The sequence below is a fragment of the Epinephelus moara genome, chromosome 19, assembly GCF_006386435.1.
Source record: "Epinephelus moara isolate mb chromosome 19, YSFRI_EMoa_1.0, whole genome shotgun sequence".
Taxonomy (NCBI): Eukaryota; Metazoa; Chordata; class Actinopteri; order Perciformes; family Serranidae; genus Epinephelus; species Epinephelus moara.
In genome coordinates this window covers 27,045,160-27,065,564 of record NC_065524.1, presented here as the reverse complement: position 1 = coordinate 27,065,564, position 20,405 = coordinate 27,045,160, and the positions used below count along the sequence as shown (strand labels likewise).

At 41.0% G+C, this 20,405-nt stretch overlaps 1 protein-coding gene across 2 annotated transcripts in view; it reads left to right on the top strand.

Annotated features, from left to right (window-relative positions):
- chrm3a (cholinergic receptor, muscarinic 3a) overlaps positions 1-19,717 on the top strand; it is a 110,807-nt gene extending 91,090 nt beyond the window's left edge. For both annotated transcript variants that reach the window (XM_050071997.1, XM_050071998.1), the window contains exon 3: positions 15,819-19,717. In XM_050071997.1, coding sequence (XP_049927954.1) covers positions 15,838-17,790 — 1,953 coding nt within the window. In that variant the 5' untranslated portion in view covers positions 15,819-15,837 and the 3' untranslated portion in view covers positions 17,791-19,717. The remainder of the gene's footprint in view (positions 1-15,818) is intronic.
- The last annotated feature ends 688 nt before the right edge of the window (positions 19,718-20,405 follow it).

The window sequence follows — 20,405 nt, the reverse complement described above, 5'->3', positions numbered from 1 at the left end:
CTACAAATTATTGTCAGAAAAATAAGCCCTATTACAGTTCTGGCGCAGCTATTGTTGAGGTTTAGTAAGGTTTAGGCACAAAAGGACTTGGTCAGGGATTGGCAAATACCATAGTTTGAGTTAAAATCAATACTTGTTAAGGTCAGGGAACAATTGTGGACGTGGTCAAAAGAAACCATTATTGACTTCCAGAAAAGAAAGAGAAACAAACACTGGTCTCCTATATCAAAGTCTGAAGTTTTGTTGACTCTTCTAACCGCACCTTTCTCCTTTTCTCCACATGGATAGGAGTCATAAATCCTCGGGCCACTAGAGGGCTTTGTTTCGTAGACATGTTGTGTCTGGGGCTTTTGCTGAAACAAGTGACAATGTAGTTTTCTTGGGAGGAGAGTCTATTTTAAATATATTTTTATTCAGAACATTTTCAGGATTTTTAATGAATTGTTTCAACAAGCTTGGTAACCAGTCAGCTAAATGAGGATGCAGGTGTTTATGGTTATCTTTGGGCAACTAAAAAGCACTTGGTGAAGGTTTCAGAGAGATCATAGTTTGTTAAATATTGAAATAACAAACCTAAATCATGACGCAGAACATAAACCCTGATGCTGGTCAAACATTTTGTACGATCATCCATCCTCCTCAACCTCTTCTCTGTGCCTTTGCTGCACTGTATAGTTGTTTAACTGCTCCCTGTATTGGAATTAAATGTCCATCTGAATTTAAATCATGATTACAAATTAGTTGCATATGAACACTAGAGACAGTGTTGCAGAATATACTACAGCATGTTCATATCTAGAGGAACGGAATGTACTTCCTCTGACAAAAAAAAAAGAAACATCCTAAACAGCTTACTCACAGTTTGTACCTTGTAAATAGTTACACTGTCCCTCTACCTGCCCTTGGTACAACAGAGATCTTTCCAAGTATATTTTGGCCAGATCCCATGCACAGCCATCCTTGGCACCCTGCCTAACCTCTCACATTGATTATTATTTCACTTCCTCGCATTGTTATTTTATCAAACTAAGCTCCCGTCAAACTGCCGTCTGTTTATGGCTGTTGATGCCAGTGTAAGCAGGACTCAGACACTCAGCTGCAGTAATCTGGATTGCAGCAAAAAAGACACCTCAATAAAAGCAGATCTCCTGGCTGCCCACGGTCATAAAGGAGAATAAACAAGGTTAGGGCAGAATAATTATGCCGAGCTGCTTCCTGGTATTAAAGGACTGACAGGACTTCTTCCATTGTACAGACACAGGTCCTGTTTTTCTTGCTCTCCGGGCTGAGGAGTTTACACTTCTCACATTTACACTGTGCAATAGGAGATTTACACTAGACAACTAAAGTATTGATTTTTTTTGCTGATGAACATACATAAACAATCATAGTTAGTGGATGACAACATGAATGGCTGTTTGCTGGAGGATTCCTTCTCTCCTTTGCAGTAGATACATGTGAACACACATATCAATGCCTACAAGTGTGAAAATACAATAACACTTTTGTCTTACACAACACTTATGTAAACAATTATCTTCTCTCTGGGCTGGCTTTGAAACTAAAGTGTGAACATATATAACAACTAAATAAGTTGCCAGCAGTGTTCTACAAGGATTTGCTCTACTCACACACCTGCCCTCTGATATGTCTTTTTTGTTATAGTTTGTTTAGCAGCTACTGTGTGCTAGCAGCGTGGCTTTGGGGATGGCAGTGTTGGTTTGCTAGTCCACCACTTTGGTCTGCACTTAAATATCTAAATTAAGACTACCTTACTACCACTTCACCCTCTAAATGACCAGATACTCATAATGTGTTAGGCTGAATCTGTGACGAAATTTTTGTTTCTCATGTCTCCAATGAACGAAGAGTCCAAAACCTTAGAAAACTCTTGCCGCTTCACAACAGCAAAATTATGTCAAAACATCTGTTTACAAACTCTTTTTATCCGGTTGTATGCTCAGTACTTCCCAAACGGACAGCTCCCTCTGATGGCAAGCTGAATGGAAAGTGAACCTTAGGTTGCTTTAACACCTGCCCTGTTTGGTTTGGTTCTATTGAACTCAAGTCTGTTTCCCCCCTAAGTGTGGTTCATTTGGACAGGTGTGAACACAGCAGTCACACTCAGTTGCGTACCAAAACAACCGGACCAGATGTGCTAAGTCCAGCACTGAACTGAAAGTACATGACAACTGCTAAATACAACTTGACCATATGACAATACAGACAACTGCCCAACCCTACTGCATATCAGTCTGATTTAAGAACCTATTTTGACCTCAGCAAACTTTATCTCATTTAAAAGCAACTCGCATTAGAAAACTGTGATTGTCTCTGAATTGCTGAAGCAATAGAAATCTTAAATGAGTTTAACCGTGAGCTCCCATCAGCAGCAATAACAAACAAAGTGATTAGTTGTCATTCATTACCGAGTGCTGAGAGACAACAAGTGAGAGACCAGCATGATGTGCTGGTGCGATGTCACTCACTGACAAGAGGAATTTGTGTTTAGTTTTATGTAAATGAGGAGCAACATAATGTAACAATGGCCAGCTGAGAGATGGATATGGTCACTTTATGTTTCTTGGCTGCAGGATTTGTCCTCTTAGTCTTTATCAGTCTGCTTCCAGCAGTCACTGTGGCTTTTTTCAGTGTAATCTACAAGTGTGGAGGAATGTTTCAAAAGGGGTTTGAAATATTTGTGAGGTTTATCACAAAAAAAATAACTTCATGATCAATATATTAGCAAAAACATTGGAAATTATATTATTATGTGTTAAATAAATACTGAATAAGTTCAATTATTATTATATGGTGATCTCGATATTATGTAAACACACTTTTATCAGTAATTTAAGTCCACATTATGCAAGAAAAACAGCCTCATGTGACCTCAGGCGCACTGGCCAAAACAGACTATTTTCCACCATGGAGAAGTTCTTGTCACCCAGTGCAATAAACTCACCATAATTTCTCTGGCTTTTTAATTTACCTTATCTCCTCAGCACATCCACCAAATGTTTGCTACTTGGGAGCAGAGAGTCTCCCACGCACTGTTTGTGATAATGGATGAGTGGCTGGCTGCTTTTGAGAGGGACATGTCTTGTCAGTTGGACGTGCAGTGTTAAGAGACGAGCCTATCAGATGCCTCCCATATTTACAAAGACATATGTGGAGCTGAATGTGTCCTTATCTGACACTAGGCTCCTGGGAAAACGCACACAGTAATTTCACAGTGTCTTGCTCTTTCTTGGTGAATAAAACAAATACTTAGTATTAAGACCACATGGACTGTGGTGCTTAAATCAAAACCCAAATTTGAACGGGTGTGTTTTGGAGACAGCTGCGGGGATCATCATGTCTGAAATTTAAGCACGATGTTAGCAGATGGAGATGTTCCCCAGTCTAAATGCCATATTAGTTTTGGGAACAAAGCAAATGTGTCAAGACAAACATTTTTGCTCCCTAATTTTGCCAGTATTATTGGACATATGATGCATGTAATCAAGGTGACGAGGTGATGCTTCAGAGGCTTTACTGTTTAACTCAGAAGAAGTTGGTTTAAGTTTTTTGTTTCTTCAACATTCTTTACCACAAAAAATGAATGAATAGAAAAACAAACAGAGTTTTGATTAATGTGACTGTGACACTTGATTTAAATGGTCCTTTTTTGATTAATGTGACTGTGACACTTGATTTAAATGGTCCTTTAGAGCAGTGGTTCCTCCTAGCAGGAGGAACCACCATTCTGAATGGATGGACTCAAAAAACACACTTTACTTTATTTTTTAAATACATTGAATTTCCAGCACGGAGCTTTTATTTTAAAGTGCCGTTCCCTGCTGTAGAGTGAGTGACTATCAGACAGCTACATGACAGAGACAGCAATCTAGCTCAACAACATGGCCAAACGAAAGTATGATGCTGACTGTATTAGACTGTGTGGACCTTGAACTAATGACTATGGGGAAATCCGGACCCCATGGCTGGACCACTTGGGAACCACTGCTTAAGTGATTACAATTTGTAAATAAAAGGACACTTTCTTTCCGGTTATAAAGTAAAAAGGAGTCTCTGGATATTCAATATTTGGGTGACCTTGAAGTGTATAGTTGCATAAAACCCTGTACTTAAGTACTGGCAGAAATTTGGATTAACAAAATAGCACAACCCCCCCAAAAAGAGAGGAAAGGGACTGTGATCATTTAAAAAACAAATTGAGAAAATCAAATCAATAAAGTTGTAATCCTTAAGATTTTAGCCTTGCTTAATTTGGCAACAAGCATAGTTACTTTGGCAAAGAATTCAGGTGCAGCCAAACAAACTTTCAATGTTTCATTTAAGAAGTCTGTAAATAATAATTCCTCTCCCATCATGGCATAAGGTGTGCAGCCTGTCACCTGCAACTCTTTGGATCCTTTTCTTCCCATTAACTTTTACCTCCTTGCCACCTCTCTCCCCCTTACTCGTCATGAAGCATCTTTCAATCCCTTCAATGCATTTTGAGGAAATGAGGAGAGAAGAGAGAGGAGGCTTCTGGAGGAGTTTAGAACGAGGAAACACCTGTGTATCCTACATGGGGAGTGTTTTATCAAGTGTCATGGGCTCGGCCTTAGTTTCCTAGTGTTGCCGGGGAGAGGGATATATAGGGTGCTTTGCTTGGCCTGCTGCCCCCGTGACCCGGCTGTGAATAAGTGGATGAAAATGGAAGTATGGATGGAAGTGGTGTGATTATGGAGCTCCTCAAGGGTCACAGTGAGATTTTCGTGATGTATATTTCTGCACTTCCATATGATTCTCAATTCACACAATTTATTCTCATGGCACTTACTTTGTAGTGTCGTGTAAAGGGATCGACAGATAATAAAATAGAACTCAGTTACATGGTGAGATGTAATATAATGTGCTGTCACCTTGTGTGTGATAAATCTAACACTTTAGAATATACAGGATAATTTAATTGCACAGTGTTGTGGCAGCACACAAAGCAGCAGTTTGTTTTCTGTTTCATATTTTACAATACACAGCTATGTGGTGTATTTTTATGCAGTTAATTACTCTAAGATGTAAATAAAGCTGAGGAGCTTTTAGCTATGTGTACCTCTTGGCAGGTGGAGCTGTAGCAGCTGGCTCTTCCTCCTCCTTCACAGCTTCTCTTCTAACTGCTTTTGAAGTTTATGTATCGTGGTCGCCGTCCTCCATCAGACACCTCCCCCTCCCTGCTATCATCTTTTTTTTACCACTGCGTGTTGAAGCACCAGCGATGACTTGTCCAGTAAGTCATCTTTGCTTTGTCATATTTCTCACTGAGACAGACCACGATGGTGGACATCCTTTGCGGGCTTCGTCATCCTCCGCAGGTTTCACAACCTTTGTTCGGAGGAGGTGCTGTAAAGCCTTCACATAATAACACACTCACTTAAGATCTGTGAACTTTAAGAGTGGAGCCCCCCTCACGGACTCCAGCAAGTCCATCTCCTGCCAAGTAGGCACTAAATGCTTGTTCTTGTCAGCAGTGAGTACCTGACAGATGGCCTTGTGCTGTTTCACAATCCTTGCCACCATCTTCTGGCAGCAGACCCATCATCACCAGCTTGTGATGGATTTAGCTCATCCTGTGCAACCACAAGATCCCTTTTTCTTTTATGAATGACAAGGCCAACACTGCTTCATTATATACTACCTCTTTACACAACCTTTGTCTAATGAAAAGTCATATTCAGTGGATCATGACAGTTAATATCATATGAATATCTTATGTCTCTATTATATCCATATCTTTTATCATTTTTTTTTATCTTGGTACAATTATATAAAAAGGGAAAAATAGATCATGCATTATCATTTTAATTAGCTTTATTAACTATGCGGGTTTATCAGTGTCTGTTATCGCTGCCTGTATTAGAGTCAGGTTTTGAAATTAGGCTTCACACTTTTCACCAAACACTATACTGGTGTAGAGCTTTGTGTTAATCAGAATACTCTGGATTATACTGAGCCCAGTCACCAGATGGAAATGTTGGCCTTTTACTTTCCTGCAAACCACAGATTTGTTACATTTATATGATTTTTATGTAAAATATCAGTGTTTGTAAAAGGACCTCTGATTACATGTATATGAGCTGACTTGTCATCAGGAGCCGGGATAGACCATTCTCACAGCAGATATTTTGACATGTCATAGTAGGAAAAGCACAGTCGTATTCAATAACATTAATGATAGTTACAGTCCGTTTAGGAGAGGCCCTGGTATTCTGCATGGTGGTTCACTGTTAAGCTTACTGGCACACTTTGTTAATGTTAGCGGTTTCACCTTTGCTTTTCCTACAATGACAAGTCGACTGTTCAGAAATATGTCAAAAAAAGGGCATTCTTGCACAGTGGAAAGATACACAGCAACAGAATGAATGTTTTATCATACATATGAGCTTTTTACCCCCAAAAAATCTGTTCAGATGTAACTTCCTCTTAATCACCAACATTTTGGATCAGAAAATGTAAATGTCACCCTTGCTTTTCCTGCTATGACAAGTCAAAATGACTGCTGTTAAAATCATCCATTGTAGATGGTGTAACACCTAGGTAAGACAGCTGCCAAGCTGCTGACCACTATTCGAGACCAACAAACAACAACATGGTCACCTAAAGATAAAAAACAACGACTGGCCAGCTCACTCAGTGTAAAAGTTCATAGTATAGGCAGGCAGTCCAAAAATACATCCGAGCCACTCTGACTGTAGTTAAAAATCCTTTATTAATACATGGATAACAAGCGCGTTTTGACTAGACAGTCTTCTTTAGGGTGTAAAATGCATTGGAAACAGGTGTGCAATTTAAGAGATCATGTGACATTTTTTACAACTATTTTTTACAACTAATTACACTGAGTCTTAAACCAGTGCAGCACTCCCTGTTTTTTCCTCATAAACAACAAAATGGCTTGATTGAGACAGCAGCGGTATTTCCAGCAACCACTGTGCCCCCAAAACAGGTGTTTTTTAGCAAGACATTAGCTGCATTTCCAGCCATGATTGTGTGACCAAAGTGGGTGTTTTAATATAATAATAATAATAATCTTTATTTATAAAGAGCTTTTCAAGACAGAGTTACAAAGTGCTTTACATGTCAATAAATAAAACAGACAAGACATGAAAACAACAACTTTTAAAAGAACAGATAAAAACATGTTAGCATATGAAAACTGAGGAAATAAAAGACAGTCTAAATTAACTTAAAACTCAAGTAAAATCAGGAAAGGCTCTCCGTTAAAAGTATGTTTTAAGACGGGACTTAATAGAGATCACTGACTTGGCCGACCTGATTTCATCAGGCAGACTATTCCAGAGCCTTGGGGCCCTGACAGCAAACGCTCTGTGCCCTTTAGTTATCAGCCAGGCCTCTTTAAACTAAAACATGATCTTTATTCAACAATAACGGAGTGATTTTTGTGCCTAAACATAACCACACATTAACCACAGCATTTTGAAATGTGAAGAAATAAAGAGTTTTAACATTTCTGCTACATAATAAAGTACAAATGTCACATATCTGTGGTTTGCAGAAACACACAATGCCAACATTTATCCTGGTGATGGGGTTGTATATACAACGGGGTCAGTGCAAACACTTCCCCTTTATGGTCCTGGGAAAAAAATGATTGAAGACATTTATGAGTCTACAAAATGCATTGTCAGAGTGGCTCTGATGTTTAACTGAACCAACATGTCAGAGGTGGTGGGGGAGAGAGCAACAAACTGCAGTTGCTCTTCTACTATCTTTCTGGCTTCTGTGAGCAGCTGGAGGATATATGATGTATGAAAGCTTTCAAACACAACGTTTGCACAACGGGCAGGAACTTTAATAAGCTTCCTGTAGTACTCACTCTTAGCCCTGCTGAATAGCAGCACATCGACACAGAAGTAAACAAATCTTGAAAACATGTGGTTGCTCTTTGGGCTACCAAAGGTCAGAGCCTTGTTTATTTGACACGTGCTTTATATCAAATGCTTTTCGCAAGTTCAGGGGATGATTGCTTCAAATATTGATAGACATTTATAGTGTTGCCCGCCTCCTCTAATAAACCTCCTGCTCAGGTAGTAGCTGTGTGCATGTCTGAATAAAGGGTCTGTATTTTGGGTCAAATGATTCAAGGACGGTCAGTATCAAACAGATCATCTAGACCTTTTAATCCACATTGCATTGCATGACTGTACCCTCCCTCAAGCCTGCTTTCAGCAAATGCCACTGCAGTTGTATCTTACATCATGAGTTGGTGTAGTATTGGTAAATGTAAGATAAAACTTCTGGGTCAGAGTTGTCTTACCAGCACGGCTGCTTTGCTCGAATGACAGAAATCAATAACTCCACAGAGTAGTCTGTGTTGTGGTGCCACTTGCCAGATCACATTTCATCCTGAAACAAGCCCCTCACCACCTTTTATCACTCAGTGTGACCCGCTATATCTTTGAGTGCTATCCCTTATCGTGCAACACCACATCATCGAGCTTTGAGGGATAGCAGAGGCTTTACTGAGATGATCTAGTGGACTATTTCCTTGGAGAGAACAAAGGCATTGTTGCTTTTAATACACGGTCAGTGATCACTGTATGAAGTCCTGACTTTCCCTTACATTTCCCGTCGGTTTTCTTGCCACAAGGCAGCAATCTGCATTCTATATGACAATGCAGCAGTGCCCAGCCAATCATGGCATTCAAAGCTGTTGCTTGCATCTGCTGGGTCTAAATATGCATGCATTCAGTCTGTAGTTGCCCACTTGGAATTGCCAAATGCCTGACAACTCTAGTTCTGTCAGTCCAATCTAACTCTGCAGTTGTTGATTTGTTTTTCTCAGCCTGTATAGTAACCTTCAGTTCATGGTTGAGTCTGGTTCCGCCTTGTTTGGCAGTAGCCTTTTATGTGTTCAAGCTGTTGACGCTTGAGTTGTTTTTACAATAATGCCTTATTGTAGTAAACTGATAAAAACCCCTGCCTGCCTCCAGATGTCTCTCTGCACTTGGCTGTAGCACAGAAGTGCACATTACGTAAGGCGCTACATGAGCCAGTAGCACTGTTGGTGGCACAGAGGGAAAATGGGGGGCAATGGCTGTCCAAATGAGCTTTGTGCTCCCTGAAATTTCATTATATCATAATAAACATTAAATAAGATAAATGTGTATTGATTACCAATTTAATGAATTTGCAAAGGAATTCATATGTTAAAAATACATATGATTAAAATGTGGTCAGACTGGAATCAAGTAAGGTTACCTCCCTAATGGCCCTTTGAGAAATCAATTTTGACAGCACTGCCTGACTGGTTAATTGCAGTGGTTCTTTGTTGAAAGGGAACATTGCTCCTTTTCAGCCTGAAAAGAAGTGATTGTAGTGAATAGGAGATGAACTTTGAGGTCCAGATATTACAACATTAAAGCTGCTATAAAGTGCGATTACACTCTCATTGTGTGAACATTATTGCATACAGCTTGTGGTTGTGTGTGCAACTCCTGTCAGAGCTGCAGAGAACCAGCTTGAGCCGAGGGTCAGAGGGTGGGAAGAGAGAAACTCAGGCAAACTTTTTCTACTGGAGGGTTTATTTAAAGGATCCATGTGCACCGGAGGAGCAGTGTCCACGTGTAAATTGTAAATGCCCGTTCTGTCGTAGTTATTGTTTGTTTAAAAGTAATATGAAATCTTGGGGTGCCCACTAGCACACCTGGTAGAGCAGGCGCCCCATGTACAAAGGCTGTGTCCTTGCTCCTGCAGCTGGGTTCAATTCCAACCAATGGCCCTTTGCTGCATGTCATTCCCCGTCTTCTCTCTCCCACTTTCACGCTATAGCTGTCCTACCAAATAAAGGCAAAAAGCCCCCAAAAATTGAGCATAGCATTAGTTCAGGCAGGACACGATGTCAAGATCAGCTCACATCCCAGCTACATTGGCTGATCTCAAACAGCCCAATCAACTGATGGAGCAGCTGACTGATGGAAGAGAGTCAGCTGACTGATCACATGATTCCTTTCTATGAAACCAGTTGGCGAATCTCATTCAGGGCGCCCTATTTAAACTGCTCTGACCTGCATACTGTTGCTGCTTCCTCTGCAGGCTGCTTTGCAACCTGCTTCCACCCCAGCTCCTCCTTTTCATGCTGTGTCTGACTTCTCAATGTCATCTCTGTTTGTCATTGATGCTGCTCTGTTCTGTTCCCAGGGGGTCTTTGCTGCTGCTTTCCATGCCTGAGGCTTTTCATGTAGGCGCATGGAAGGGCAGGGAGGTTTGCTCTCTCCGCATTAGGCTTTCCTCATTTTTGCACATGGAAGGGCAGAGAGGTTTGCTCTCTCCACCGTATGCTGTCCATGTAGGCGTGTGGAAGAGGCTTTCTGCATATGCCTGAGGAAAGGCAGAGAGGCCACAGAACAGAGCCATACCACCAAATATAATACTGCAAATGGAAATTAAGTTTAAAGCATTCCTCACTGAAATATTAAAAAAAAAATGTAATATGAACTTTCCTTGACCGCCTAAGGTGTAATTACTACAAGAAATTGTGATATTATAAAGTCAATAAAGAAAATGTATGCTATCCAAATCTACTGCCACCATCAGTGTATCTTCCCACCCCCCAACACCCATATAAACTATCCAATCTCTGCCCTTGTATAAAGGACTGCCCACCTGTGAAAACCTTGTGCCCTGTTGCTTTTAATTGCCTGGTGCCGGCACTGTCCACTTGTAAAGTTTTACATGCAGCATGAAAAAACGATGACAGTATTCTTTATTTTCTTTTAAAACACAGGAACAGGATTCAGCCTCCCTGGGCCGTACACCTATATAAAGACTGGGAGAAATAAAATATGGAAAACAGCATCTCTTTAACAGGTTATGTTGTGGCACTCAAGGGGTTGCTTCAAATTATAGCAGCTTTAACCTTTATTAAAAAGCACTTGTCAACATGACTCATCCTTGCTGGACATCATCTGCCTGTATCGCTGCTCTGCGAGATTAGGTGCTGAAAATAGAAACCTAAAATGGCTGTATTTTAGTCACCCAATCATTTAGATGGATCCTTGGACCCAACCTGGATTGCGCTGTCCAACCCTGCTGGGACAAATGCCTGAAAATGTCAGGGAACACTTTGTGTTGCAACACAGTAAATGAGTATCGATCTCTCTGTGCACCTGAAACCATCACACCTACGTGCCTGCGAGTCAGACTTAAGATATAGACTTTGACATGGGCTCGGAGAGAGACAGACACTATAATGGCCTCACTGTAATAGCAGCAGGTTTGAAGACTTGCTAGCCCACACATGTTGTCATCTGCTGCATACAGTTTTTATCTTTAAAGGTTTGATCAGTTCAATTTTAGGGGGAAATAAACAAACAAAACTACTCTCCCTCTGTTGTGCAGCCAGTTTGTGCTCTCAGGGGACTACAGATGTAAATTTATGATAGCTAACCACTGCAATCTGAGGCACCAGCAAGGCTGAACTGTTTTTGCTGTGGTATAAGTCAATGAAAAAGGCGCCTGAATAAACAGTATACATATACCGTACAGACACATATACTATATACTATATTTGACAGCATACAAACTAGACGAGCATCGTTTTCTCCAATCAGTTTAATTGACATTATTATGCTATTGTGTTGTCAGTGTGCCTAACACCGTAAATTCTTGCATCTGAGGGACTTCTGGACCGACCTGTGCCTCAACTGAAATACGCTTTGACTCTTAAAGAGGCATAAGCAGATACAAGGCGTCTGACATTTAGCCTTTTCCCAAAGGATCCAGTTTGTCCTCCACTGTTCTCTAAGACTCCTCTAACCCTATTCCCCAGACACGACACTAAGCACTTCTCTGCACTGTTGTTTGTCTAATATTCCTTTTCTTTAGTCATTATTTGTTTTTCTAATTAAATGTTTCCTGCTTGTGTTTGCTAAGTCAAGGTAGCAGATTAAAGGCTGATTTCCCCACTGTTAAAGCCCTTACAGTATCTTCACACAAGCATATTTTTGCCTCATAAGCCAATTAAAAGATGTTTAACACTCATTAGCAACACACTACTGTCTCACGTTCTCAGTAGAATTTCCTTTATGCAAACTTAAAAGTAGACTTTGTTTTCTTAAGAGGCTTTTAAGTTTGCTTGTCTATCATTACGTGTTGCAGTTATTTGTGTTTGTTCTCTCAGGGATTGTTGTTTTATAATCACTTTTGATTTGCTTCATTTGTATTCATCAACATCAAGTTTTGTTTATACTGTGATACAATTATGGGTTTAACATTTTCAAGTATGTGTGTGCATGCATGCACTGTTTTTCGGTTTGCACATATGATGCACACAATGCATGTATGTGACCATACATGTAGTATATGTGAGAAATATGAGAGTAATTCTTCGAGCAATGATATATGTCCACAGAGGGGGATAGCAGGGAGCCTCTTGGTAATAGTGGAAGCAGCGGGTGCTCAATGTCACTAACGGCTGTGAGTCGCTGTTGGCTACTTGGGTTCTTTAGCAGCTCAGTGGGAGGTCTGAGATTCTGTCAAGGCACAGGTGCAGCACTCAGCTCCAAATGCCTTTGCCTGTGGTTAGAAATAGTGTGTGTGCTATTGTGGTTTTATGCATGTGTAATATCTGTTGTCAGCACATGTATTTTTTTCAAGATTATATTTTTGGCTTTCACCTTTTATTAGACAGGACAGATTTGAGTGTGAAGGGGGGAAGGAGGGGGATGACATGCAGCAAAGGAAGGGCTGGAATCATAGCCACGGCTGCTGCAGCAAGGACAGTGCCTACATAGGATGCCTGCTCTAACCACTGAGCTACTGACCGCTCACGTTAGCACATGTACATGTCGGTATATTATGGGTTGTGGGGAGGGTTCTTACTTGACCCCCATCGTAACAGGTCGTTGTTTGTTCCCATAACAGGTTGGCACAAGTTAGTGTCAAGTTTTAAAATGAGCCATTATCATAAACATCGGCAAAAGAACACCACGTTAGTGGTTTTTACAGAAAAAGAAAGCACAGGATAGTGAGCTCTGCTTTGTACGGTCATTCACAGTTAATCTTGAATGACTCCGAAATGAGCAGGAAAGCATGCAACAAAACTCACAAAAAACAGCATGCATTTTTTTTTTTTTGACATATTCTAAAGTGTTACTAAGCAGTTACCTAACAGAGATGCATATTTTTAGAATGTTCATCATGATGTTCACCCTAAACAGATCCTGAGAAATTGGGGCATGTCCCTTTAAACAGACATTTGTTTATTTGCGGTATGCCAGTGTAATTTGTATCATTGTATATCATTGTGAATTAAATATTTCAAAAATCTTAATGGGTCAAAAGTGACTGTTTTGTCTACTTCTGTGTAGGATGTCTGATGTGTGGTTACCCCTTCTAAAGAGGCTTGTGAGCCAATAGTATATCACATATATATATCAATGTTTGTATCACATGGTATCTCAGTGATGAAGAGTCTTCGTAGTTTCCAATTTGGGCAGGGGCAAATGGTCAGTTCAATGTGTGATTGGGTAGCTTGAGCTAACACAGCAGCAGTGGCTAACATCCAGCACCAAGCTGTTAAACGGTCCCAGAGACTCACAACAACATCAAAATGTGATGCTACAATTAGCCCTGTCACTGTGTGTGTGCAGGCGGACTCTGTCCCAGGTGCATAGCTCACACTCCCGCAGCAGTAGTCTCCTGGTGGAGTCGGAGGCAAAGGGACTGCAGGGAATGTGATGATAAACAGAGAGCAAGAGTGGGGCAAATCATGAGAATAACATTTCTATGAGCCAGTACCAGAAATCAGGGGTGGAAAAAAGAACAGGATTGTAGCTGATTGATATAAGGCAGCATTGCCTGTCTTCGCCTGTAGTTTAAATCAGTGGACTTTTTCCTTCCAAATATGATGAGACATAAAACCAATAAGGGTGGAACTTTTTTGTCATGGCACAGTGTTACCTAAAGCTAGCCAGCCATATTCTAAGATTACCAGAGCGTTAGATTGGTAAATGATTCTTAAAACACCACCGTGCAAAGCAACCTAAATCTATAGGCTGTGTATAGCTACATGCTGCAAAATGAATTCATTATGCTATCAGTTGACATGATTGAGTCTGTCTGTCCACTCAACCATGAAATATGCAGGTTGTGCAGTGAACTGACAACCACATGCTCTGCCCACGTCCACATAATTTAGATGATATTCATAATATACCACAGAAAATGTATAATGAGATTTCAGTTTTGAACCAAGCTCAGTTTTCAATTGTCTCGTAGCGACATTTACAAAACAATTACATGTAGCACACATTTGTTTTTGTCAGAAGACTTTCCATATTCCTCATTTAACTGTATTTGTTGTCAAGCATCTCTCCTTTGTTTTCAACACAAATGCACATGTACATGAACACATCTGAATGCAAAACACCCCCTGTAATTATAACTGATTGCACAGCAAAATTTGAACTGGATAGGACATGCTGCTTTACAAAATGGCAGATCCTCATCTTATCATCCAATTATGAAGAACTGCTTTGACAAAAAACAGCAGGATCTTCCATGTATTGTTTCCATTGTGAAGTGATTCCCAATCAAACAACAAACAGCACTTCAGACTCTCCAGGATCATGCTGCTATGAGCTCTCGCTATGCTAATTTCTCTCTGTTTCACCAATAGATTTTTTTTCTTGCCTAGCTTTCTCTGCCCAAAATCCATCTTTAACCTTGTTTTTCTTAGAGGGCTCCTGGAACATTAGATCAAGTGTGGTGACAAATTCCTCAGAGCAGGGAATTTGCATTATCAAACTGACACCAAATACCTTTGTACTCAGGCAGGAAGAAATGTCAGAATACCTCCCAAGGTCTTAAAGCGCTTCCTCAATTCATTTATCTCCTCTTTGTCCTCCATTCCTCATGCTGTCTGCAAGATACTTAGGATGATCCCTACATAGGTAATATTAGAGCCCAGCTGTAGCCAGTACCATCATTGGTAACTTTCAGTCTTTGATTTGTTTTCGAGCAGGTACCTGCTGTTTGTGGCTGTGGCCTGCCATTCTTATATTTTAGGGAAAAAAATCAATCAACAGAGTTTGAGCAGTCTAACCATAAAACAGATCAGTAGAAAATTGTTTCACTCTGTATGTGTTTGACTGACAGACTGGCAGACAGGTTGACACCAAAGCTGACACCAGACACCAGAGCTAAATTTTGAATAAAGATCACCAGCGTGCAACCTCCACACCTGATCTGACAGGGCAAAACCACCCCTGTCTAAGGCCTAATGTTATGCAAGGTGCAATCCCAACAGTCATCTTCACAGACTATGCAACCATGTGGGAAAATTACCTTATACAGCTGTATTGCCTGAGTGTAAGTGAAATGTCTTTGCAATTTGCTGGGTGTCAAGGAACAGGTGTTGATTGCAGTCATTCTCTCTCTCACTGGAGGTGCTGGCTGTCTGGCCCGGATGATTCAGATGTCAAGTTGTAATTTGATATATGGCTTGCAATGCATTTACAGTGTGCATTCAGATCATCTACAAATGACGTTATGAGTGATTGTTCAACAGGGTGGACAGATAAGACCCAAACATCTATGTCTTTTCAGACATCTAGCTCGGTAGAGTAAGTTTCTAGCCTCACCTACTGGATATGAATAGTAATGTCAGCTGCTCATGTGTCCTTTCTCCATTTCATCCTGTCTGTCACTCTATCCTCCCCCCCCCTTTCTACTTCTCCTTTTGTGCCAAATCCCTCTTCCCTCCCTCTCTCTGTCCGTTCCTTCTTCCCCTTTTCTGTCTCTGTCTTTAGAATATGCCAGGACATAACAATGAGCTCCAACAGCACAGACCCTGGTCACTTCCTGACTGCAAACACCTCACTACCAGCAGCCGGAGTCTATCCACAATCCAATGCTCTCCACCAAGGAGGAAGTGGAGGAGCCCCCTGGATGGGTTTTCATGTGAATTCCCTGGAGGATAATTCCTCTGCCACCAGCAAACTCTTAAACCTCACATCGGAATCCCAAAATAGGAACGTAACAGTCCTTGATCCCTTGGGTGGCCATCGTTTGTGGCAGGTTGTCCTCATTGTATTGCTGACAGGTATGCTGTCACTGATCACCATCATCGGCAACATCCTGGTGGTGGTATCCTTTAAGGTTAACCGCCAGCTGAAGACAGTAAATAACTACTTCTTGCTGAGCTTGGCTGTGGCTGACCTCATCATAGGCGTCATCTCCATGAACCTCTACACAGCTTATCTTGTGATGGGCTACTGGGCCATGGGGAACTGGGCTTGTGACATGTGGCTGGCTGTGGACTATGTGGCCAGCAATGCATCAGTTATGAACCTACTGGTCATCAGCTTTGATCGCTACTTTTCAATCACTAGGCCTTTGACATACAGGGCCAAACGGACAACAAAGCGAGCTGGGATCATGATCGGCCTAGCCTGGTTTGTTTCTTTTGTGCTTTGGGCCCCAGCCATCCTACTATGGCAGTACTTTGAAGGTAAAAGGACCGTACCTGCAGATCAGTGCTACATTCAGTTCCTCACAGAGCCCACTATAACCTTCTGCACAGCCATGGCGGCTTTCTACTTGCCTGTGACGATAATGAGTGTTCTCTACTGGCGCATTTACCTGGAGACCCAGAACCGTTCGAAGGAGTTAGCTGGGTTGCAGGGTTCAGGGAGTCGTGGTGGGATAGGAGGAAGAGGTGGGAATGGTGCCAGCGAGAGAGCCCGTTTTGTCCACCAGACGGGAAGTTCGAGAAGTTGCAGCAGCTACGAGCTGACCCGATTGTCCCGGAGAAAGAGCACATGTCGGGAGCTAGTTGGTCGCTTCCACTGCTGGCCTGGGGTTCGCTCTTGGAGACCTGGTAGTACCCGGCAGGGGGATGGCGATCCAGATCAGAGCAGCAGCGACAGTTGGAACAACAACGATGCTGCAGTCTCGTTGGACCACTCTGGGTCCTCAGATGATGAGGACTGCGGGGGCAAAGAGATGATTACCCAGAGTCATGCTATTTTCTCCATCGTTCTCAGCCTGCCTGGTATAAAGGCTGCTGTCAACTCCCAGCTCACCTCATGTGAGGATCTGGATGCAGCCTCAGAGGAGGATCCCCTGAGGGGAGCGGAGTACAACCGAGACAGCCTCTCAACAGTCACCACCAACACCACTGCCACCACTACTCCTGATGGAGCCAACAGTTCAGAAAATAGCTACCACCAACGCTTCTGCTCACGGAAGATTCAGTCAATGCCTGCCATCGAGGCTTCCTCTAACCAAGCCTCGGATGATCCACCAACAACTACTACCACTGCCACCAACAGCACTACCACCAGCACCACCACAAAATCCCCCTCTGTCCCAATGTCCTTCAAAGAGGCAGCTCTGGCGAAGCGTTTTGCATCCCGAGCCCGGACTCAGATCACCAAGAGGAAGCGCATGTCCTTAGTGAAGGAGAAGAAGGCAGCTCAAACTCTCAGTGCCATTCTCTTTGCTTTCATCATCACATGGACACCTTACAACATCATGGTGCTGATCAATGCCTTCTGTAAAGTTTGCATCCCGGAGACCCTGTGGGCAGTAGGGTACTGGCTGTGCTACGTCAACAGCACAGTCAACCCTATGTGCTACGCCCTGTGCAACAAGACTTTCCGTACAACTTTTAAGATGATACTGCTGTGCCGCTGGGACCAGAAAAAAAGGAGGAAGCAGCAGTTCCAGCAGAGGCAGTCGGTGGTCTTCCACAGGAGGATTCCCAGGGAGTCCACGTAAAGGACAGGAAGTTCGGCTGGTTGATAACCAGAGATCGAAAGATTTAACATAGGACAAGGAAAAGGAAGAAGCATCCATGTAGTTGTTTGTGTGGAGTTTCTTTGCTTCCTAAATGTGTTTCCCTGCTGGTACGTCAAGCACAGCAATCCTGTGGTGGTCTTGAGGTATGTGTTTGTGTTGCATCCATTTAGCAAAGCTGTGTGTAAAGGTTTGTGTAAGGTAAGGTTCAGAGATGAAAAGTTTTCCTCTGTCCTTGAAGAACTCTTTACCTTTTCACGCCTGTGCAGCTGAGAGAAAATGGACTGAGTGGAAAACAATAGAAAAGGGCTTTAAAATGCATTGCAGGAGAATTTTTGAAGTGCAATTGACACAAGGGGAAAGGATATCTGTCACGGGGTTGGGGATTCACATTTGTTATCATTTCTCTCTGTGGGTAGCTAGATGTGTAACGTGCAGAGTGGTTTTGCATTTCAAACAAAACTATGTATCTGTAATACGTGACTGAAAGCCAAGACAAAAACTTATTTTGTGTTCACAGGCTTCTACATTGTACTGATTTGACCTGCCATCCTCTTGGCTGGCATGCGTTTTTATCAGAACTCCTGTACATTGCCTTTCTACATGGATATAGCTTTTCTGTGTCTGATGGAATATAAAAAGTTCTTGAATTGTGTTCTTACTTTCAGTCAACAGAGACCTGTTATTTTTGTGATATTCATTTTTTTGGTTTTCTAGATATTCCTGAGATTTTGAGCCAGTCTGAAAATGATTCTTCTGATGAACTGAGTTGTGAATATTTTGTGTGGCACCACAGTCGGTGAACTGCTGTTGTGTTCAATGTGATTGTTGTGGTTTTTATGGTGGAGACAATAAGTACATTGGTTGTGTTTTATGTACTTGCAGTTCTCTGTCAAGAGTAATGATTATACATTGATGATACTCTGTTTGTGTACATTTGGATATTTCTGACTTGATACACAATGATTGATTGCGCACACACAACGATGTCCATTTATAAAGATGTGTGTTTTGATTTTACACTGTCTTTTAGATTTCTACAAAATGAGTCATCTAAGGAACTCTTTGTAAAAGGCCACCAATCTTTGATATAGTAGAGCAATGGCAGCCTCTAGTGGCTTGAGAAAGACTTGTTGTCCAGGCTGTATTTCTGTTTGTCCAACTTCTACGGTGCAGCATCCAATTCTGACAACATGAAGACAAAAAGGCAATTATTTTATCATATTTGAGCAACAATTATTCATACTTTAAGCCTGTTTGGTTTTGTGAATTGGCTTAAATCAATTCAGTCAATCATTCAAGTTACAATATTTTTATTTAACTTTTTTGCCTCATCTTTTTTTTTCATATGATTTGTGGGTGAAGCTTTTCTTTATTATTAAGACATACAGTAATTGATTTGTAAATAGATTTTCTGTCTTGGTCATCAGGTTTTTCTACACAGATGTGGCCAAACACAACACACCAACAAAGTCAGCATAAGGAGGCCACCTAAAGCAAGAATCTATCTTTATTTGTTTTGCACATTATGTTATTCTTATCTTAACTCAATGGTTTTTACATTGTTGCTGCACCCAAATCTTGGTTATTGTTAAAAGGTATTTCAGGCAAAGGACTACCTGTCTCATGACACCTGTTATACTGAAGAAAAAGTGGATTGGATTATGTTGGATGCAATGGTATGATTTATGTACTGTATGCAAAAGAGATGTTTAAAAATATCCGAAGCCTGTCACCAGTGGGTATTTTGTCTGCTTTCAACACAATGTGCTCCAGTGTCATGACACATTCTTCATCAAGATATGAATTTTTTTGTACTTAAATATTGGGAATGTAAACTACCAAAAGGGTGAACACAAACATTTTGTTACATTTCAAGTATGCCAATCATACTCATATTTTAAGTCAATAAACCAACAAAAAACTTTTTGACAGAAACTATCCGTCTTTTTTATTCTGCAAGTCATGATTGTGTTATTTTCTTTTATCTTTTGATTTATATTTACCTGTATTTAACCAGGATGAGTTGATAAATACAATACTATCTTAGCAGGAAGCTGGGTCATAATGCAGTTGAATAATTAATTCCCTGCCTTCAAAAAATCTTCAGGAAAATATTGCATGATATGACAAAGAATAGATCTTATTTTTTATTTTATTTTGTAAAATATTTAAATCTATATTACTGTTTTTTAGATGGCAATATTTTCAGTGGTCTACCTGCTCTTTCAGGGTTACATGTATTAGGACTCCCATTTTTTTAAATTTTATTGTATTCTTCCAGTTTGTAGAATTGTTTTGTTTTGTTTCTTACCCCCTTATGATTTTAATATTCTCTTTGTGATTGAGTTATCATATATTTACTCCCTTTGCAAAGCTAACTTAGCCATTTAGCTAACAAACAGGGGACAGCTGATGTTAGGAGCACACAGCTGAAACTTGTTTCCTGATTGGAGGGTTGGAAAATACCAACAGGACATTATGTGTGTAGGCTTTTGTCTAATTCTTAGTTAAGTATGATTCTTGCATCACTCCCTGACACTACAATATTAGCACTGAGTGTCTAATTTGACCCATAAACTGAATAAACACAAGAA